The 23,577-nt window shown below is 44.5% G+C and overlaps 1 protein-coding gene across 1 annotated transcript; it reads right to left on the reverse strand.

Annotated features, from left to right (window-relative positions):
- Positions 1-97: 97 nt before the first annotated feature.
- Positions 98-13,749, reverse strand: sccpdhb (saccharopine dehydrogenase b). Its single transcript, XM_084439965.1, has 12 exons — positions 13,317-13,749; positions 12,824-12,936; positions 12,203-12,283; positions 10,063-10,192; positions 9,926-9,975; positions 8,208-8,338; positions 4,692-4,809; positions 1,597-1,716; positions 1,305-1,361; positions 766-877; positions 558-639; positions 98-485 (listed from the first exon to the last, which is right to left on the reverse strand). The coding sequence occupies exons 1-12, from the start codon at positions 13,510-13,512 to the stop codon at positions 389-391; spliced, it is 1,287 nt and encodes a 428-aa protein (XP_084296091.1). The 5' UTR covers positions 13,513-13,749; the 3' UTR covers positions 98-388.
- Between the last annotated feature and the right edge of the window lie 9,828 nt (positions 13,750-23,577).

Consider the following 23,577-nt stretch of genomic DNA (forward strand, 5'->3'; position numbering starts at 1 on the left):
AATCTATTATCCAATAATACGAGTCCCTGTTCAGAACAGGGACTTGTATTATTGGATAATAGATTGGCAGTGAGAGACCTCTGACATCACTCGGGCATAGCTCTTTTAACTGTCATGTTATTGCTTTGGTTCAGACTCCATCGCTACAAGCAATAACATGACAGTTGAAAGAGGACATGAAAGAGCTGTGACGGGCACAGAAAACAAAGACGTCAGACTGGACTAATATGAATAATGGTCGCCTCTCCTCAGGCAGACTGAAAGAACATGCTGTTTCCCAGGGGCTTGAGGGGAAACATCTTCAGGGAGAATTTTAAACTACAGTATTTTCTTTAGAGAGAAACAATGAATGCTTTGAACGGTGAGCCTCCAGGATAGAGGTGGGGCATCAGGCAGTCTTGACTAAGAACTGGATGCCATGTCTGTTCAGACGGTTGATGAGAGTCGTCTTGGCAAACATGGCTCCAGGACTGTACACTCCTCCCCTGTGAACGAAGGGGACGCAATGAGAGACGCGGAGACAGACAGTCAAAGATCCCCAGTCAGACCAAACTCACCTCATGGGGAGAGACTGTGGTTCGTTCAGTAAGGTGATGGCTGCCTGCACCATGGCAACCGGGGTGGCGATGTATCCAGGCTCTATGGACCAATCATAATCCAGGTCAATCCAATCATTCTTACTTGATTGTGTGCGGTATGTTTTCAGTAGAGTTTGATGTAGACGACAATGAACTTGGTCCACTGAACAGGTAGCCAGGCTCGTACCTGCTCCTATGACCTGAGTGCTGATCTTAGCGTCGGGTGGTCCCAGAGACGGGTCCCGGGTGTCAGAGTAGCCCTCCCCGAAGAACGTCAGAGAGAAAGAGGTTCCCTCTATCTGAGACACCAGGAGACAGTTGAGAACTTCCAACAAGTACTGTTACACACAACATACCTCAGACAACACTTCAGAAAGTCATTTTTATTGTCAAATGGCTGTGTGACACCTGAGCACACCATTTTGATGATGAAAATGACTTTCTGAAGTGTGTTGTGTATGGTACTTTATTGATTCCCAGGATGAAATTGCACAATTAGTAGCCTCTGATAGTTTGAGAAGCCCTTTCGCTTAGAGATCACAGGAGAGCAGGTACGCTTGTCAAAGATACTCATCCTGTACTCTCAATCTCAAGTGCGTGGTCCAGAGGACGATCATGGGAACACGGAAGTCAGTCGACAATTCACCAGACATCACGTTTAACCTTGAGAACTCATTGTACTGTATATTGTATAGCATTTTAAATAAGACTGTCGATATACGGTACCTGTTGCCTTGTGGGTCCAGCTCTGGTGAACAGGCCGAAGGAGAAGAATGCTGGAAACTGAAGAAGAAAGAGAACCGCTTCGTGTCAACCACTAGTCACAAACTGAGCTCATTATTTTCCATCTCTTCCGCTAATAACTTATTTCTCCTCTGTGACATCTCCCTCCCTCTGTGCTCTAAGAAACATTTACTCATGTCTGACAGTCCTGTGTGTTGAGTGAACTGATAAGGCTGAGAGCCAATGTATCTAACAAACACAGTGGGCACCAGGATGAATACATTTTGCTGCTGACCTTAATGAGTAGTTTCCTGCCCAGGCTAAATTTGACCATGAGCCCGAACAGCAGGCCTCCACAGACCATCTTCACAACACTGGCCATGTTTCCGATCCCTACGTAGGCGCTATACTGGACCTGTAGGAGAGCGGAGGAGGGGAGGGGAGGTGAGTATAATGAAGACGGAAAGAGATGAATCACAGTCCGTTTATGACTCATCATTTTTCTCTCAGCACGGGAACAAAGACTCCAGCTGTTAAGTGAGTCTTTGTGTAAATTAGTAGGATAACTTGATGACTGCTGGCGCTGTAACTAAAAGGGAACATTGGATTACAGCAGGAGAAGGATATGAATACAGTGACGTACAGTATTTGATGACACATGCTCTTTAGTGAGGCAGGTAGAGGTATATGGCAAACAGATTCCAGGAAGTTGCTGGTGACAACAAGGAATTTTTTTTACTGTAGGCACTCCATCTTCAAGTAAAAATCAGTTTATTCTGAGAGCAAAAGGCAACTAGACCGACCAACACGTATCGACTAGGTCTTCTTCATCAGGGTCTAACAAACACACAATCAGTCTGAACCATAGGAGCTGTTGTGACATTTCACCCAATGGCTGAGCGCATGTATTTAGCCAGAGGGAGTGCTTGATCATGAGTACCATACATTAAAGAGTAATCATAATCACAATTAATGGCAAAATCACAATAAATACATATTACCCAGAAAAAACACCAACCATGATCACTAGGAATACCCTAATGGACATGTCCATAAACATACAGACTACTCATCATTTCGAGGAATAGTTCCAAATAGATCATATAATTAGAGAAAAAAAGGGCAAAATAAGAGATATCCAGACTAACGGTAACATCCAACCACTGGAAAATCCATATAGGAAAACAAATGATGTTAAAGAAAAGGCAGGAAATCTATTTCATCATTCAGTGCTGGAGACTTAGTGGCCTGCAATGTCACAATCCAAAAAGTCTCCCGTTGAAGGAGTTTTTTTTAATCTATCGCCTCCTCTTATGTGCTAACAGCTTTCAGTGAGGAGGGACTCCCGTGTCCTGCTTCATTGTAGTGGACAGCCATGGGGTAGTTTGGATTTTTGGTTTGAATTGTTGTTTTATGTTCTCCTTCTTATCTTCTTTATCTTCTCCATCTTTGAATCTACTTTTTGTTATCCCCACATAAAAGTACCCGCAGGGGCATTCAAGGAGATACACCACATATGAGCTACTACAGTTCCATAACCTGGAACTATTCCTCGAAATGAGTAGTCTGTATGTTTATGGACATGTCCATTAGGGTATTCCTAGCATCTAATATGCAAAGTGATCATGGTTGGTGTTTTTGCTGGGTAATATGTATTTATTGTGATTTTGCCATTTATTGTGATAGTGATTATGATTACTCTTTAATGTATGGGACTCATTATCCAGCACCCCCTCTGGCTAAATACAAGTGCTCAGCCATTGGGTGAAATGTTACAACAGCTGCTACAGTACATCGTTCAGATTGAAAGGGAACTTTGACAGTCGAGTTGAACAAAGGAGAAAAGAGAGTAAAAGCATGATGGACACTGACAGGACATGACACATAAAGAACAGAATGTAGCTGGGGTGAGTTGAGCCCCAACAAATTGTTGCAAAAAGATACCGATTGTTGCAAAAAGATAGATAGATAGATAGATAAGAAAGACAAACCGACCGACAGACGGACAGATAGATACTTTGATAACGGAGGTAAATGGGGTGGATGTATACAGGGTGTTAGCCTACACAGGCAGGACAGGATGGATGTATACAGGGCGTTAGCCTACCCAGGCAGGACAGGATGGATGTATAGAGGGTGTTAGCCTACCCAGGCAGGACAGGACGGATGTATACAGGGCGTTAGCCTACACAGGCAGGACAGGATGGATGTATACAGGGCGTTAGCCTACCCAGGCAGGACAGGATGGATGTATAGAGGGTGTTAGCCTACCCAGGCAGGACAGGACGGATGTATACAGGGCGTTAGCCTACACAGGCAGGACAGGATGGATGTATACAGGGTGTTAGCCTACACAGGCAGGACAGGACGGATGTATACAGGGTGTTAGCCTACACAGGCAGGATAGGACGGATGTATACAGGGTGTTAGCCTACACAGGCAGGACAGGATCTATGCTGCCACAGGGTGTTTTCCCCATAGTGTGTGCCTCATGATAAACTGATTGGAGCAGGGATGTAGGGACTTTATCTAGCTAATGCTCGAAAGACCTGGAGCACATATCCATCAAATGCAGGCCATTCTACAGCAGGAGTCATCCTCACCGCTGTATACATCCACCCCCAATGTATGTCAGCACTACACCCCTGGTGTTACCCAATCAGCAGAGTGTTCCAACACACACCACCATTTGTTTTGTCGGGGTTGAACTCTCCCCTGGAGGTTGTAGTCTTGCGATGCCAGACAATCGGAGATCTCCGCCTACCCAATACTGTATGTGTGGCGACTTCTACATTTAAAAGAGTTGCTAGCAAGGCGGCAAGAACGGTCGCTAACAAACCGAGGCCCTAAAGACTTTGGACTGGCTCTGCAATGCAGGTTTTTAGCTGCGACCAGCAGCTCTACAGCTCGCTCCGTAAGTTGGTTAGTCGGTTGGTTGGTCCACAAAAATGTGCAATGCTGCATGTTGTTCACGCCACAGCGGCACCACAGCTGTTACTGATCCACTGATTGGACAAGAGAAGAGAAGATTCAGCCAGACTGAAAATACTTGTAGCCTACTCAGCTCATCAGTGGTCGCAGCTATTGCAAATTCACGTTTGTTTTTAAGCTCTCTTGGATTGGTACTGCAATACAGTTTTGTTTTTTACTCTCAAATTGTTTCCACTCGCTTTAAGCAACAAAATCTGGATGAATGTTTTCAGTCTCTAGTTGATCAAAGCGTTCAGACTGACTGTAGGTAGGCCTGCACGTAGGACTGACTGCAGTTTTATCTCTGGCTAGTAACGTTTTGGCCTTGGCAAGGCCAGTATATAGTATATATACACTGAACCCACTAGGAACTCAACAGAAGGATGTTGTTGTTGTTGTTGTTGTTGTTGTTGTTCTTACCGGAGACTGTTTGTGCTCTTCGTAGAGGAAGCGCTGGCTTCTTCTGACTACTGAAGGGTCGGAGCCCATGAAGGGGATGGTATACTGCTCAATCTCCTTACTGAAGAACAGGCTGCCCCTGGCGAACACACACACACACACACAGTAAACAAAACAGAGAGTGACAGAGAGAGAGAGAGAGCCATCGGTGTAGTCTAGACGGACAAATGTAGTTCTCTGTTTGCAGCATCAGCTTCTCACAACAGTCAAAACAGATGCCTGCTCTGCTGCGATTATGGCCCTTGTCTGTAGGTAGGGGTGGGGGAAGGGGGACTGACCTGGGGCCTCATTTATCATTGAGGTACGCCATATTTTACACGGTCTTTTTCGCGATTTCAGGCGTACGCCATTTCCCCCCCCCACATTGCGATCTATCAAGCCGAAAGGGCGAAAATTTAGTCGCCTTTCTACACGCTTTTGTAGGACACCTCTCAGGTTGTCGTACCGATTTACACGGTTTTCTACACCCTTTTTGAACACAGGGGGAACTGGCGACGCAGGTGGTGCGTCGGTGAATTACAATGTTTGATGGAGAGAATAAGAGCGACAGTTCATGAACGCACAATCATGTAGGCTAATAGCCCAATTCAGCACCAACATATATCGCAATGCAAGATTAGACGTGTCCTCTAACCGGCTCATTCATGGTCCGATATGGATTTGTTCCCCAAACTGAACCTATGCGCTGTCCCAAACCTTTCCGCGCTATATGTCACACACCTAATGCAGGCACTCCATCAAACGGCAATAATTGACCAATTAGATTGTCATTAATATGTGATCATGTGGACCTGTTTGCTGGTTGGTAAGCATATAAATGACAGTCCTCCTGTGCGTAATGCGAGCCTAAATGAATCCGGCGCTACTCGGCCTACTGGCCGAGATAGAACTCCAAAGAGGTGACGGCGATGGCGACTGCACCCACATAAGGGCACCATCAGTGAATGAATACGTCTATGTGAATCGCAAAAATGTGCACACTATAAATACCCAAATCATATGTGACGCCGACATGCTCATCACAAGTGTAGTGGCATGGTGGCCTGGCTCCACGCATGACTCATTCATCCTGGCGCACAGCAGGGTAGGGGCTAGACTGGAGGCAGGCGCTGCGCGTGACGGCTGGCTTGTTGGTGTGTGCATAGCCAAGATACATATTCTTTGTCTTTTTTACTTTAATCTTTATTAGCATTTTCCATCCATACAACGACAATACAATAAAACATAAAAACTTACAATAACAGCTTATGGGTACTTCCATCCATGCAGCTTTTTTTTCTTACTCAAATATGACAATTTTAATATTAGTGGTATCATCACACTTCCTTCTATAATCCATCCATTTTTCCCATCTCCCTTCAAACTTTCCTTCCTGCATCCTCAATGCATAAATAAATCTCATAAATCTCCTCCACAACACCCACCACTGCTCCTTGGTTGGGGGTTCCACCTTATACCAAGCCCTCAATATTGTCTTTTTACTAGCAACCAATAGTACTTTCACTAGGTATCTGTCCCCTCCTTGTACATCATTCTGTTATGTTTGCCAAGATGTATATTCAAAGCTGATAAGAATGAGAACCAGTCAAGACCCCACCACAAAATGAGGACCCAAGCCCTCAGCCCCCTCCCCGTCATGAGGTTTACCAGCGGGGCCAAAGGGCCCACACTGAGGTCATGCGCCAGCTATGAAGACACAAACAAGTAAGGTTCACATTTCTACCATTTTATTGTCTGTTGGTGGGTGACTGTGTGAGGTGTGTGAGTGCGTTTGTGAGTGAATGTGTGAGGTCCGTGAGTGTGGTAGTGAGTGACTGTGTGAGGTCCTTGAGTGTGGTAGTGAGTGACAGTGTGAGGTCCGTGACAGCATGTGTGAGGGAATGAAGTGCAGTGAGGATGTCCTGTTGGCTCTGGTGGTGTAGTGTGGTGACCTCCACCAACTGCTGCACAACTGCCCCACAACTGCCCCAATCCCTTCTGCCATTTCCCTCTGGGCCTCTAGGGTCATGAGCCTCCAGCACAGCGTCTGAGAGGAAGCCCAGCCCTCAGGGACCCTTGAGGCAGGGACGCTGGCAGCCGGTGGTGGAGGCGTGGGCGGTGGAGACAGAGACGGAGGCGCTGGAGATGGCACTGGAGGTGGAGGCAGGCGCGCTGGAGGTGGAGGCACTGGAGGTCGTGGCGCTGGATGTAGAGGCTGCAACCGGCGGGGGCACGACCGTCAGGTCAAGGACCACTGCAGACTCCCCCTCCTCTGAGTCCCACCCCACGTCAGAGTCTGGAGAAACAATTTCAGTCATTTTCTTTGAGTTTGTCTGTTAACTTGATTATGCATTAAACATTTCATTGTGTAGCCATATTCAATTGATATGTTTTTCTGTTGGCAGCCAAATAAATGCTTAGGTGTGATTTACCGGGTGATTTAGATGAGTCTTAATTTCCCAGAGGGGAAAATGTTTAATGTGGTCTAACATTATGAAGTGGTCATCTGTGTTATCGTTCCCTGTTTTTGGTCCTAAATCAATCATAGCCTACCACAGAATGTGTGGAATGTTTGCTTTCCTCACAGCCACATAATACAGAATGTCCGTGTAGCCTACGCCAAATACAGGATGCACGAAACGTACATTAGGCTACCTAAACTGTAGGAGCAATCAGACTAATGTAGGCTCGTACAAATAGCTTACCTTCCGAAGATGATTTGTTTCCTCGCGTGGACCTCACCAACAAGCACATGCACCTCCGTCTCCGAAAAGTTTGTCTTCTTTCCGCGTTTTTCCATAAACGTATTTGTCTTTCCTATTATTATTATGTCGGTTCCTTCCGGGGTATCCACGTTGTGCGCTGTCATAGTTTTGACCATATATGGTTGAATTTGGGCGTGGAGAGGGTGGAACACGGGGCGCGTGCGCGTACGCTCTCTTCTCCGCCACCGTCGGATTTTCTGTGGTGAATTTGGCGTACGCCATTTTTGATAGATCCGAAAAGCGTGTAAATATTCTCGTCGTACGCTACTTTTCGCATTTTCCTCGTTTTCGTCGTACGCCCTCTTTTACACCTGAATTTACACGCTCTTTGATAAATGAGGCCCCTGGTGGGACTATGTTAGTATTTTTATTTATTTATGTTTTTTTTGGAGGTGATACTTATATTACGCACCTGCACTATGTAACCATAACCTCAGGTTGGCGGGGAGGGAAGGGGGGGGGTGGGGGCTAAGTGTAAATAGTTTACAATATATTGTCTACTGTCTAGTGTTCTGTTGTACACGTTGATATTTTAAACATAAAATTAAATATTGTAAAAAAATAAATAAATTAAATTAAATAAAAAAGTGGCAGATGCCAGTCAGTTCATCCATTGATGGTACTCTCAGTCGAGTCATGGCCAGAGCCACATACTGTACATGTACCAAGACATTCTCATTACTCTGAATGGAATCCAGTCTGTTAGTTAGACAACCAGCTGCCAATACTTTACCTCTTATTTACTCTGGCTCCTACCACAGGGAGAGGCTGGTGGCCAAACCTCCTCCTCAGTTTTCTCAGAGAGGCGCTGTCTGCAAAGCCATAGATGGCCGACTTCCAGGTGGCATCATGGCCACAGCCCCCCTGGAGGAAACAAATGGGCAGGGCTTTATATTAAGTGATTATGTAAGAAGACTACGGCCCAGTCCGTGTCCACCCTTACGGACTCACAGACTTTGAGGCGCGTTCCCGCTTAGGGCTGTCCCATTGTCAAATCGTCAAGTGCGTGAGGACTCTGGCAGACGTTTTGAGCCATTTATGCCCCCTTACCGTAAGTCTGCACTTCTGCAGACTTTGCCTAAGGGGATAAGCCTACCCACAGTTCATATCGTTGTGACTTGAGTTTTTTTTTGAAGAACGTCCAATAAACAAGCAGGGACAGATCAACCAACCCTAATGTTCACATTACAAAACAAAATATGTTTTCATGTTTTCAGCTGGACTTGCTTATCTGCACAAGTAGCCTTATAATTATTTTGGTTTCAATATTTTTACATATAGGTTATCAACCCTATGGATTTGTATAATTTCATTTGATTTGTTTGAAAATATGTAGGCTATGGTTATAAATTACATAGATTTCTGTTGCCAAGTCATATGATTCTCGAGTTAAAAGCTGCATGACATTAAAGGAGTAGTAAAGGGAAAATGCATGTTAGCCCTGTTTTAAGGTTACTTATGATAATATACAATGACACTAACACTTTTGAGAAAGTCTGATAATTGCTCTACCACCGTTTAGGTCATACAATGGATGTGGATGGGCACCGTGAAAAATCATTCAAAAAACATGTTAAACACTCAATTTCAAAGACAAGAAACTCACCAAGGTGTTAGTTGGCGTTCTGACATATAATTTGCCATAAAGTAAGATTCTAGTTCATCTGGAAAGGCTTTTTTAAATATTTAGCATAGAACTATTTAGTCGCAGCACATACGTGTGTAAACTTCCGCAAACTAGGTAGCCTAGCAACATAAACAATAACAATAGCTACCGTAAGTAGTTCCGCTTCCTGAATCCCCTTTGCGGATTGATCTACACATCTACAACGGTCGCTTCAATACAAGTCAATGGATTTCATAAAATGATCAATAAAACCCTATAGGATTCATACATTGCGGCAAATTTGATGTCAGAACACCAACGGACACCAATTCCCCCCTCGGTGAGCTTCTTGTCTTTGAAATCGAGAGTTTAACATGTTTTTGAACGATTTTTCAAGGTGCCCACCCACATCCATTGTATGACCAAAACGGTGGTAGAGCAATTATTAGACTTTATCAAAAGTGCTAGTTTTGTCAACATCAAAATGATTTCAACAAGTTGAACAGAAATGTTTTGAGGGTAACACAGAGGGTTGTGATCGTGTAAAGGGGATTTGACTCGGCCCAAAATAAATTTACATGTAGGCCTACATAACTTAAAATTGAAACATAAAATAAAAAGTCCCAAACTCACAACAGTAAGAAATATGTTATGGCGTCAACGGAACGTGATGTCGCAAGTGCTGTCCCATTCCTTTTTATACCATGTCGAGCCCTTGCAGCCTCTCGTACTCAACCACCAGGTGACGTCAATAAGTCTGTGAGGGCTCCAGGCTTGAGGGTTTAGGGGGGACATTTCTCATTATTCATTGCAGGGGTCAGACTAGGAAGTAAGCAGGAGTGTACCTTAGGACCAGTGTGGACAGTCAGGAAGCTCTCCACAGCTGTCAGGGTTCCTGTAAAAATAAAGTTTTTCCTCAAAGCCAAGAAAACGCAGTGGAATAACATTGATACAAACACTAAGAGTGATGTCATTTTCTGACCTTTGAACTGGTCCCGTGTGTAGAGGACGCCCAGGTCAGCTGGAATGGAGTCAAAGCCACAGCTGCCGATCACATACACCCCACTGTCCATGGCCAGGCTGTGGTAGTCCAGCTGTATCTGCTCCAAGAACTAGAGCCAAGAGCATGCATGCACACACACACACACACACGCACACACACACACACACACACACACACACACACACACACACACACACACACACACAAGGGCGTAGGTTTGCGTATGGACGGTCGGGACATGTCCCTACCAACATTTTGGGAGGCCCAAATTGTCCCTACCAACTTTTAAGCAATCTTGTTCGCATTATCTTTGGAGTGCAGTTATATTAGATCATTAAGTTGGCCTTCCCATAGTTTGGAAGGACATAATTGGTACCATTTTGAGTGAGTTAACTAATTACTTTGCATTATGTTCGGAGTGACATTAGACCGCCTATACCCCTTTCCTCCACCGTGAATGTGCCATCCCAGTATTTTTTTATGCCTCCGCCAGGCGATCGCCTCCCCCTCCGAAGAGGATGAGGGATATCAGGAGCTTTTTCTCCGCAACTGTAAGTAACGTTAGCGTTAGCTAGGTTAGCTAGTTACTGGTAAACTAAGTAGCTAACGTTAGGCATTAGCCACATGAAAACCAGCTAGGTTGGTGCTAGCTAACGTTACCTAAACTAACATCACTTGTCTTTACATTGTGGCAAATTATCAACTGGTGATAGCCTATAGCTGGCTAGCTAGAAAACTGTTAAGACGGTTTCTATCATCCTGTAACATTAGGATAGCAGCAGCCATTACATTATTATACATTAGCTGCCGACCAGAGATTGAATTGAGTGGGACATCACGGCGTCCTCACAACTAACGACTGTTAGTGTCAGCATACTAGCCGGGCTATTAGCTAGCTATAGCTTTGTCAAACCCAGTCTGTGCTAGACGTGATGCTAATTTTAGCCATATTAAATTCCCATTAATTTATGCTAAAAAACGTCAGTGATATTAAAGTCGTAAGTTTTGATGTAAAAATAAATACATTGTTTTAGCCTGACAGGGGTTCTTGTTACAATTATAGGGGAAACGGAATACTCATAAGGTAACGTTATCTAGAGATTAGCCAGCCCGTGTGAGCCGTTAAAGTTACTTCTCTCTGGTCCAAGTAACAGGTCTGTTTTTCTTTTATACCCTGTGTAGCCTGTTTTCTTAGGCCTACAGTTATTAGCTAACTTAGGCTATACTTGCTAACTGGAATCTCATAATTTTCCTCTCACTATATTGGCCGGAGGGTGTTAAGTGAATAAAGTAAGATAAAGTAGTGTATGTTGAAGTAAATTTTTTCCAACTAGTATCGAATTGGGTATCCAGGATTGTGGAATTTCTCAATTGGTATTGCCAACTAAATTTCTGGTATTTTGTGACTCCCCTAATGGACAGATATATCAAGAATTTATGAGTTGAATGTCAGTCTAAAAATCCAATGAAAATCTCAATTTTTATCAAATCATTTTTATATATGAAACACAGCAGCAGTTGAGAGAGAGAGAGAGAGAGAGAGAGTGGAGGGACGCAGCAGCAACCGAGAGAGAAAGAGAGAGTGGAGTGATGCAGCAGCAGCAAAAGTCAAGAGAGAGTGGAGGGACGCAGCAGCAGGCAGGATGTGATACACTGTATTAGTATTATTCAATTTCATAAATATATGCATATTTAAGAGGTTTAACCTCTCTTCCCCAGCAAAAAATGTGTATGCAGGCTACACTGTTATGGTCCCTACCAATGTTGAAACCAAACCTACGCCCTTGCACACACCAACAAAATGCATTTCTGTTAAGAAGTATTGTAACGACCCTCTATAAGTCTTGTTAACGGCTCCGCTAAGAGAGATAGCTCACAGTGTTGCGGCCAACGAGCTGGGTTTGGGAGCTGGAGGTCATTGGTTCAACCCCCCCCCCCCCGGGCGAGTTCTCTACAGTACCTAGAGTTAAGATCTACTATTGGAGGTTTTTGTGCAGTGCGGTAACCTTCACCTTGAATATGTAGAATAAAGGACGAGAACTTATTCAATGGAGAACCAGAAAAGCTGATATGTGGTATTTATTATGATGTGGTTTTATTATGACACAGCCTACAGTACCTGAGGTTCTCCACAGATGTCTATGTAGTGAGCTCCATTCTCCACACAGGCCTTCACCACTGGTTCCCCGTAGAACCGGTACTGTGGAGACAAGAGAGTCTCATACTGAACCTCGGAAAGACAGTTCAGTCAGAAACCGATTAAATAAAACGTCAACACATTCTGACTTGGCATAGATGGCTCTGCTCAAGGGGGGCATAGACGTTGTAGCCTATCATGTATATCTCTATGTCTGGGTATGGGTGAGGTGAATAATAATATAATCACTTTTTCTCAAGTCAAACAAACATAGACCCTCATCAACCATTATATAATTGGATAACCATCACATTGTCTGTAGTTGGCTGGGCCAGAACTGAGTCTACTACTACTCCTGCAGTAGCTGTGGATACTGCAGCTACACAGTCAGCGTTTTTCTAACAAACTTAATGCAGAAACACTTTCTCCATTATAACTGGGACAATCTATCTTGGCTGGCCTAGGGACAATGTCAATTACAGTACTGTACATCTCACAGCTGTGAGAAGAGCCTACTCTCCTGTACACTTCTCTCCTCCTCATCCCTCCTCTCCCCTCCTCTCTCAACTACCACACACACACTTGTTTTTTCTGGACACTTACAGGTCCCACACAGTTGAGCACCATGACTCCTTGTTTGCACATGATGGCCAGCGAGTCTGGCTCAGAGACCTCTGCCAGGATGATGTCAACCTCCTCCCTTAGCTCCGGTCTACCTGGAACAGGTATGCATGGAGTTAGGCTATAATGAACATCCATGGAGTTATCATTTGACCGTAATAGGTAGGAATCTTTAAACACCCCTGAATATACCATGTCATATGTGTGTCTTTTAGAATAAAGCTTTTTTCTTTGGGATATTCAGATTACTTTAAACATAATAGTCCAGATTTGCTATAGGCAGCAATGCAGACTGTACTGTATGGGGGTCAAGTTGAGCTGGCTATGTTACTGGTAACCGGTAAATAACAGTCTGCTGCCGCTGTAAATCACATTGTCTGACATTTAATCTTTAGTCGTTTACCAGCGGGTAGGGTAGGGAACACAGTGTATTGGGCTGGCTACTGTGGTTAGTGATAAACTGTCTCACACGTACTGAGCCTTTCGGCAGCTTGGTCCAGAACTCCCTGCAGCCGCGGTCTACTCCGTCCAGCCAGCGCCCATTTCAGACACCCGCCTGGGCCCTCGGAGACGCAGCGGGCCACCTCCTCCACCACAAACTGCCCGGTGAAACCAGAGGCTCCGAATATGATAACGTGGTACGGTCTACTGGTAGGAGTTACGGTCGCCATTGCAGTAGGCTATACGCTTCCGCGTCTGCCCGGTTTGCTGAAAATCGGACTACAACGTTTACTCGTACGTTGCGCTCACGACGCGCAAGGACCACAATGACACTCAGGGAGGCGGAGCGGGCAAGATTAAATGTCCAGACGTTGGAAGCAGTGTCGCACACACTCTTCACGGAGCAAATAACCGCATTTCATTCTGTACTGCAATGGCATACCTTAAACAAAGATCATAGCCTATATATAATCTTTATACGTAGGCTACTGTGCAAAAGCGATTAACTCTCTATACGGATGAACCAAAATCCCTCCAAAACCACGCGCACTCTACACGCAGCATGCGTGGTCCCAAAACTGCAGACTCCGCAGCTCCATGAGACTACGTAGAACGCAGCACAGTGGCATTTCTAGAATTACATTCGATATTCCACAGTGCATGGTGACATCTGGTGTCCAAGTCACAGTATTGCATTTTGAGTGATCTAGAGATTGCACTATTATACAGGAAATTGGACCACAAAAAACACACGTATTATTCTTTGACATAATTTATATTCCTTTGAGAATACACGTCATCAACATAAATACTGTAAGATATAAACAGTTAAGATATTGCATGGTGCAATACTTGATAGTAAACAACGAACAGCACAATGACAATAAGAGGTATTGAGGAAACAGTCACTAGGACTAGCATTAGAGGGAGAAATTAAGACTTAACACAATACAAAGAAACAAAGAAAAAAAAAGAAGAAGAAGAAGACAATGGAATGAGGTCCATGCTCAAAGGGATTTCAATTGGGACATGCCTATAATAAACTGGCATCTATTTAAGCTGCCTCTATACTGTATCTGTAAACACTTATGTCTCAGAGGCCAGCCAGAGAACATATAGTATCAGTCATGAAAGCACTGCTTTCCATAAAGACCAAACAATGACAATTCAGGGACATTGAAGGACATTCCAAGGTTTCAGACAACTAGTCAAGAGGGAAGTAAAGGGAAACTGACTACCTGTCTAAGGGGAATGTACTGTATGGAAACGTTAAAAACTTGACTATTAAAATATGAGACCAATAAAGGAAATTTGAGCACTGTACAAAATAAAATATTGAGCACCAGATGATAGAGAGAGAGAGAGAGAGAGTTAGTGCCTGAGTCTTTGGACTGATGTGTACGCTGTGCTGCATACTGACAACCATGATGACTACATTTAAAATGCTTTGTTGTTTGGATTATCATAAACTTGTCAAGTCAAGGTTTATTCATCATACAGTACCACATCTATTTTTTTTGTCCTCTACCAGATTGTGCACACACTAAGTGAAGGAAAAGAAGAAATACACCTTGCGCCACAATAATAATAATAATAATAATAATATGTCACACAGAATATTAAGAGCCATTCTCTTTTTGTTCATCCACAACCGCATCTGTCATGTATTGTATTGTACTGTATGTTTCACAGACTTAAGCGCTCTGCTTTTATAACGCAGTTGAATCGGTTAAACTCACTCCTCAGTAAAGATACCGCCCACGCGAGCTATTGAACTGCTAGCTTTTCGGCAGAGTAGCTGGTAGTGGTGCTTATGGGAGGTGGTCATGTGTGTTCGTAGGCCAGAGGACCTGAGATCGAACCCAGTGTGGGGAAGTAGGGTGGAAGTGATACTGATAAACGACGCAGTGACACCTGCTACACTTAACAATATTAATAATGACCTCACCTAAACTGATAACCAGTATTCTCAGAATCTGACTGTACTGCATATAGTTTTCATGCTGCCCCACCTCGGCAGTGGTCAACCTCTATCTATAAGTGCCTCAGAAGGAATGTTAGATAACATTTAAGCCACTTTCTCTCAATACTCATAGCAAGTGTAAAATCTCCCATGTAAACATAGGAGCCAAAGACTCAAAGTCTGGAAAAGGCATTGTTGCCAAAATATCCAAAATTTAAAAATCTCCTTTCTCTCCAATTTGTTCTTCATTAGTTCTTCATAGCAGCCCTGTATTTGTTTCCTGAAATGTTCTCTACATTTGTACTACACTTTGCTCGCTAGAGTTAGTATGTTTTCTTGTACTGTATTGTAAGTGTTATGTGAGCTCTTTTTCTCTCTCTATTAAACGTCTATCCATCCTAGTTCATTTCCAGGAGAAAGAAAGATAGCCGTGGGAAAACAACAGCATCACATCTGTGTCAGGAATGCACGTCACTAGAGGCATATTTACAACAGCTCTGCTTCTCCTCGAGGCTTCATCCTCCCTCCCCGTGTCCAGGGTGAGACTGGCATTAAACACATCCCCTTCTTCTTGTTCTCAGAGAGGTCATAATCTGCTTCATAACCTCCTTCGACTGGTCTATGAACTGTTATAACCTGTCTATGACCTGTTACAACCTGGCTATGCACTGTTGCAACCTGTGTATAACCTGTCTATAAACTATGATACCTTTGGTTATAACATGTCTATTTAATGGTATAACATGTTTATGAACTGTTATAACATGTCTATGAAGTGTTATGACCTGGCTATGAACGTAGGGGTAGCCAGTGACTGAGCTCGTCTACAACGCGTCGTATGTGCATGACGTAGAAGTCCATGTTGTGAGAGAAGTCGATACAAATGCTGGAGTAGGTGTCCACTAGGGCACAGTAGAGAGCTGTACCACCCACGCTGATCACCATGGTTAGCAAGCACAACAGCAGCAGGATCACACACGAGTCTCCGCCCACCTCATCTGCACGGAGGGACACATACAAAGAGACATTGATGAGAAATTATATGACAGATGTTGAGAAATTTAACTATGTTAAAATCTAGTTCTCAAAGGCTTATCTGAGATATCATAGTGTGTGTGTGTGTGTGTGTGTTTTTTCATGAACCTTTAATTTAATTTAATTCTGGGATCCATGGAGGGGTCTTTATTCTGGCCACACGGTAAGATACACACAACACACGTGAGTGAGCGGCAACATACTTGTACACAACACACACACACACACACATTTCTATTTTTAGTGGTCGTAGGTGGAAATTGTTCCTTGCATTTAACCCATCCAAGCTGTACTCCAGGGGCAGCTAGGCGCAATGGGACCAAGTCCAAATCAAATCTGGTCAGGGACAGGACTGAAGAGCCTCTGTTCTTCTGCATGTTTTTCGTATTGGGTTCTTAGGGAGGAAACACTTGCGAACACGGGGAGAACATGCAAACTTTGGACAGAAAGGCCCAGAAGCCCAGAGACCTACTAGGTACTACGCCACCATGCTACACGTGAGCTATTTTGGGGTTCAGTGTCTTCGAACCGGGGACCTGCGATCCTCAGCTGGCTGCTCTACCTTCTGAGCTACCTGCTGCCCAGGTTAACCTGGTTAACCAAGTTTAGACCCAAAACATGAAGGTCTTCTTTCCCAACTCAGTCTGAACTCTAGGAACAGTGTACTGTATGTGTGTGTATGTATGTGCGTCAGAACCATACCATGGTCAATGCCATCCTCTGGCTCACTGAATCGGACCTTGCGTTTGGAGTTCTGCTTGACGGCAACAGGACTGGGCGGAGGCAGTCCATCTAACGAAGCCCGCCTCCTTTTCAAAATGGACACCAGGCCGTCTGAAGAGGAACTCTGGAAAGGACCAACCACAGACAAGAATGAGATGGTCTAAAACACTGAAAACACCTGCATGAGACATTCTAGAAGACATTTTGAAATCCACTGTCTGCGAACATCACAACTAAGTGAGGTCAGTGACTGCTAAAGAACTGCAATCTTCAAACCACAGTTACTACAGTACACAGAGAAAAAATACTGACTCCAAACTATCTGAGTGATCCACATTGCTGTTTTTAATCCTGTACTTTAATTTAGTTAATTGTATATCATTTTGGAGTGACAATTTAATACAAATGTCATACTCATACTACAGGCACATGACAAAAGCCCATCAAAATATAATGAGCAATTATAAAGAGCGAGCACAGATCAGCTGAGTCAGCTGAGTTATAGCTGAGTCATACCCTTTCAACTTCCTGGAATGAGGACCCCTGTAAGTGCTATCCACTCCTGTAATACATGACACAAGGATCAATATGCATGGATAGATAACACACTGTACTACCATACAGTATATGTGGACCTCGGTCTGTCATGTTAGGTAGACTCTGCATCGGTCTATCATGGTAGGTAGTTATTGAAAGTCATATGACGAATTTGGGGGGCAAAAATACAATACATGGGGAAAGAAACTAAAAATGTTCTGGGTATCACTCAAAGTCAAAAACGACTGTTGATTATCAAGTTTCAAATCATTGGGACTATTTTTTTTTAGAATCCACCAAGAGCCTGAGTTCACAGCTGTTTCTTTCCCCATGTAGGCTACTGCATGTCTATGGTAGCGCCACACTGGTCTATGGGGAAGAATGATAGGCGGGGCCAAGAAAAAACTGCTGCGCAGGTGCCGTGGGCCACGGAGCTAAGAAATCACTACTGCACATGTGCAGTAGCCTACAGGAGGTGTGCTCAAAATGTATCATGCGCTGGGTGAGCAACTTTCATTGGAATGAATGGGTGGCCTTCTTTCAGTGCTGCGTCCAGTTATTTTAATACTGTATACTGTCTGGTGTTCAATCTGGGGTCTGATCTGGTTATGGCTGTGTCACTGTAACTCTAAAAGTCCTCAATAAAATAACTGCTGCTTTAGATTCTAAACATTTTTGTGCAACAATCTTTATTGATCTAAAGGCCTTCAACACTGTAGATCACTCTATCCTTGCTGGCAAGCTGGACAGCATTGGGGTCTGTAGTCACTCACTAGCATGGTTCTCTAACTACCTTACTGATAGAGTGCAATGTGTTAATCAGAACAGCTTCTCTCTCGGCCCCTCCCTGTCACTAAGGGTGTCCCCCAGGGCTCGATCTTAGGCCCCACACTTTTTCTATACATAGTACATAAACAATACTGCTTGCTCTGTTGGAGACCAGGGAGGTGCACAGATAGACACGAGGTGGTGCTAGAGCACCTGCCCTTTGCCCTCTGGACAAGGCAAGTGCCCTTTTGAAAGTGACTTTTTTTTTCTTTTTTTTTTTACAGTGTAGACCTACTGTATGTGGCCCATGGTGACATCGATCAATTCTCGATTAAAAGCATGTAATAATAATGCCACAAAATGCGTTGTAATATTGCCAGCCCCCCCCTCCCCCGCACACACATGTGCCCACGGCACACCCGTGCCCCTCCCCTCCCTCGCGCTACTCCTCCACTGCCCGAGTGATGACAGCTAACCAGCCAGGTAACACATAAACGAAACGAGTATTGTTTGCTCCCTAAGCCTCAGTTGCCAAACTATAACTTGCATTTATTAGTCTCTGTTGTGAAGTAAGTGTCATACAGCGGCAAACAGCTGAGCCTAAATTAGCCGACTGCCCAGCTAGACGCTAGTCATAATCAATTAATGGATTTAACGTAATGATGACCACCACACGACCAGTGTCGGTAGAATTTGTTGTTGTTACAGCATGTGAAGCTATCAGTATACTTAACCAAGTCGCACCCCCCCCCCGGTCAACAACTCGTGCGACAATCCAAAAACTCTGTCAGCCCCCCCCCCCCCCCCCCCATCAACAACTCTCGCGACAATCAAAATACAAATTGTCTGTCAGCAGCCCCCCCCCCTCCCCACCGTCAACATCTCGCTGCGCAAGGTGCCCTCATTTTTCACTGAGCACCTGCCCCCCAAAATGTCTGTGCACGCCACTCTATCCACCTCTATAATGATGACACAGTTCTTTATGCTGTTGGTCCCTCCCCAGATGCAGTACTTGCCTCACTCCACAATAGCTTCCTTTAGGTCCAAAAGGCTTTTATCACCCGAAGCCTCCTCCTAAACATCACCAAGACCAAGGTCATGTGCTTAGGTAGGAAGGGTTCAGTACCCCTAGCTAGCCTTGACAGGGCTGTCCTGGACCAGGTCACTCAATACAAATACCTGGGTATCTGGCTAGACAGCACTCTGTCCTCACACCATATCAGCAGGTTACAGTCTAAGAAGATCAAATTAGACTTTAAAAAGCTTTTCATACAGAATGTGCTCCACCGTCACTTCCTCTGTTCAAATGACCTTCCCATGTTTGATTATGGTAATGTTGCACATAGGTCGGCATGCAAAGGCACACTCCAAGAACTTGATGTTCTCTGTCACTTTGCTATCCAGTTTGCTAATGCCCCTTACAAAATACACCACTGCACTCTATATTCATCTGTCAACTGGCGATCCTTACACATCCGTTGTGATATTCTCTGGTTCATTCTTATCTACAAAACCCTCCGTGCTCTGTCTCCCCCCCCCCTCCCCTTATCTGTGTCACCTGTGTCTGCTGTCTATAACACCTGATTATCTCACCACATTCTGCTCAAAACTCACAAAACAAACACTAAACTCGGTCCGTCATCATTCCGGGCTGCTGCAGCCAGAGATATTCAAGGACTCTATTGCGGACATTGTCACTAACACTTGCAGCTGTTTCCCGGACTTCTAATATCCCCTAAACCTAAATATCCATTTCTCATTAGAAATCTCTTTGCTTCCGTCCTTTGCAGCATTCGTTCGTAGATGTACAACATCCAATACAGTAGCGTTTCCCTGCAGTACTGAGGTCCACACCCTGACCCAGAATTCCCTCTGTCTCTCTAAGGACTCTAAACTCTACAGAAGGCTGTTGTGGCCAGTCGATGATAACATCATAGCCTTTTGTGTGCTCTACCTCTCGGCTCTATGAAACAAACACTGAGCCAGTTCACTGATTACAGACCCAGTTTATCTCCCAAGACTTCTCCAGCCTTCTGGCAGAAAGACGCCCTGGAAAACTCAGGGCCATGCCAACAATGACTGGGTTTGGAGGGACATGGGAGGGGCTGATTTCACTGGGGTGATATCAGATTAGACATGGCTCAGATACAACATGACTCAGATAAGACATGACTCAGATAAGACATGGCTCAGATAAGACATGGCTCAGATAAGACATGACTCAGATAAGACATGACTCAGATAAGACATGACTCAGATAAGACATGGCTCAGATAAGACATGGCTCAGATAAGACATGGCTCAGATAAGACATGACTCAGATAAGACATGGCTCAGATAAGACATGACTCAGATAAGACATGACTTAGATACGACATGACTCAGATAAGACATGGCTCAGATAAGACATGGCTCAGATAAGACATGACTCAGATAAGACATGACTCAGATAAGACATGACTCAGATAAGACATGGCTCAGATAAGACATGACTCAGATAAGACATAGCTCAGATAAGACATGGCTCAGATAAGACATGACTCAGATAAGACATGACTCAGATAAGACATGAGTCAGATAAGACATGACTCAGATAAGACATGGCTCAGATAAGACATGACTCAGATAAGACATGGCTCAGATAAGACATGACTCAGATAAGACATGACTCAGATAAGACATGGCTCAGATAAGACATGACTCAGATAAGACATGAGTCAGATAAGACATGGCTCAGATAAGACATGACCCAGATAAGACATGACTCAGATAAGACATGACTCAGATAAGACATGATTTGGTAGAGCCTCGGAAGTCTCTCTACACACGCTACAACTGTTCAAATTGTACAGAATAACAAGACTCACTTGAGACAAGTACATGTGCATCCCCCAAAAAATTTGAATCTTGTGAAAAAGTTAATTATTTTCTGTAATTTCATTCAACAAATGAAACTTTAATGTTTTCTAGATTCATTACACAAAGTGAAATATTTCAAGCCTTTTTTGTTTTAATCTTTATGATTGTACAGTATGTTTATTTATACACTCAATACTTGGTCGGGGCTCCTTTTGCACAAATGACTGCATCAATGTGGAGCGTGGCATGGAGGCAATCATCTTGAAATATTTCACTTCACGTGTAATGAATCTATAATATATGAAAGTTTCACTTTTTGAATTCAATAACGGAAAATAATTAACTTTCCACAATATTCACATTTTCTGAGATGCACCTGTAAAACATCCTAATCAATGGCAGCCATGTCCAGTGATCAAAGACGAAGAGAGACAGGAGAGAGAAAGCAGGGAGAGAAGAAGAGAAGAGTTTGCTCACCCCCTCCACGTGGGACAATTTGACTAGGTCCTTAACCGACGCCTGGGGGACCCCCGCTGGCCACTCCAGCTGCGCCTCTTCCTCTGGGCTCTCCTCTGGGTTCTCCTCAGGCCCCTCCTCCTCTTCATCACCTTCCTGACCCTCTTCATCCTCCCCCCCTTCCTCCCCATCTCCCTCCTCCTGGTCTCGGTGTTCTGAGAGTTCAGCTCCAGCTGCTTGCGCCTCCTCCTTCTCCTCCTCCTTCCTGTCACACTGCCCCCTGCTGCTTGGGAGGTCCTCCAGCGCCGTGCATGTTGTGCTCTGTTGAAACAAGCAGCCCACGCTTGTAATACTGAACTGACTGAAGACACACTGAAACACACAGGGTGGTGTGCCATTATAAAAAGATGAACAGAATATCTCACCTTTGCAGAACCGAGTGTTGGTCTGTTATACGAAGAGAGTTGACACAAAAGAGACAGAGGGATATGAAACAAAGACAGATATATATATATATATATAGAGAGAGAGAGAGAGAAAGATATATATATATATATATATATATATAGAGAGAGAGAGAGAGAGAGAGAGAGAGAGAGAGAGAGAGGGGAAAAGATTCGGAGAGAAGTGAGACAGGGTTGCGGTTAGCATTTGAAGGCATTGTATTTCCCACATTTAAAAGCTAGTATGACTGCAGATCACTATAGTGAGTGCCCATCTGCTGTCCAGCTCAATCAAGCTCTCTCAAATGGACTGAAGCTACAAAACATACGACATACACAGCATGGGTGAGACACAGCTCAGGACTAATATGACAACCTGTCTCAAAGACAGATTAGAAAGAAAATGTTGTTTTGAAAAAGGCCTGTTGGGATGCCGTGAGTGATGTTTAAACCCTGTTTATTGAGGTGGGGTTTCTGGTCTAGACAGGCGCTGTCAGCGCGGGACGACTGACTCACAGCGGGAGAATGACTTCACACTCATTATCAGCCGATTAAGTGTAATGAAGCAGGATTACACAGGAAACAACTGGTGTGTTCCTTTCATTCCCCTTGACCCCTTGACCCCTGTCTGGAACAGGAGGACAGTGGGCGATGATGACAGTCAAGGACGGGTTATGACAAAAACATACTCCTCGTAACCTTGCTAGCTCTAGACCAGCTAAGTGTCTAGTTTTCAGTGATAGAACTTGGCATTCTAGATGAGTGTCGCGGTTCTCCGTACAGAAGGATCTGACCTCTGGTGCGTCCTGCAGATCTGGTTCAGGATCTCGATGTGCTCGTGACCGATGCTGTCGCTCCGAGGTGGCGAGACGCTCAGAGACCTCTCCCTGCACTGGCGCTCTGCACGCACAGAGATGACACACACGTTAGCATACTTCCTGGAGCAACACACACACACACACACACACACACACACACACACACACACACACACACACACACACACACACACACACACACACACACACACAGGGTAGTTCAAGGACAGGTCAGAGTAGGTCTGTTCATTGCTGTTCATTGGTGATTCAGGTTAGCCTGGGTTTGGGGCCGTGCAGTGCGGGTGTTTAGACTGCAGTACCCCAGTTTTCCTGCAGGGCGGCGAGGTTGGACACCAGGCGCTCATGGTACAGTCTCTCCAGCTGCAGGAACTGGACCGCCCAAGCGTCTGGTACCGTCAAGAGTTAAAGACACCAACACAGTACAACATCCCATAACTGTTTTCTATTATTCTCTCTCTCTCTCTCTCTCTCTCTTTCTCTCTCTCTCTCTCTGTGTTAGTCACTCCCACCCTCGTTATTTTTTTTCTGCCTGGTGTTGTGGTTACCCTAGCAACAGCCCCTAGCAGACGATGTGATGTAAACGTGTGTGAGGGAACTGCAGAGGAGGGTGCTGGGAAGCCCCCCCCCCACCTTTTGGAGGGACAGACAGACACAGAGAGACAGGCAGACAGA

The sequence above is a fragment of the Borostomias antarcticus genome (assembly GCF_949987555.1).
Source record: "Borostomias antarcticus genome assembly, chromosome: 6".
NCBI classification, from domain to species: domain Eukaryota; kingdom Metazoa; phylum Chordata; class Actinopteri; order Stomiiformes; family Stomiidae; genus Borostomias; species Borostomias antarcticus.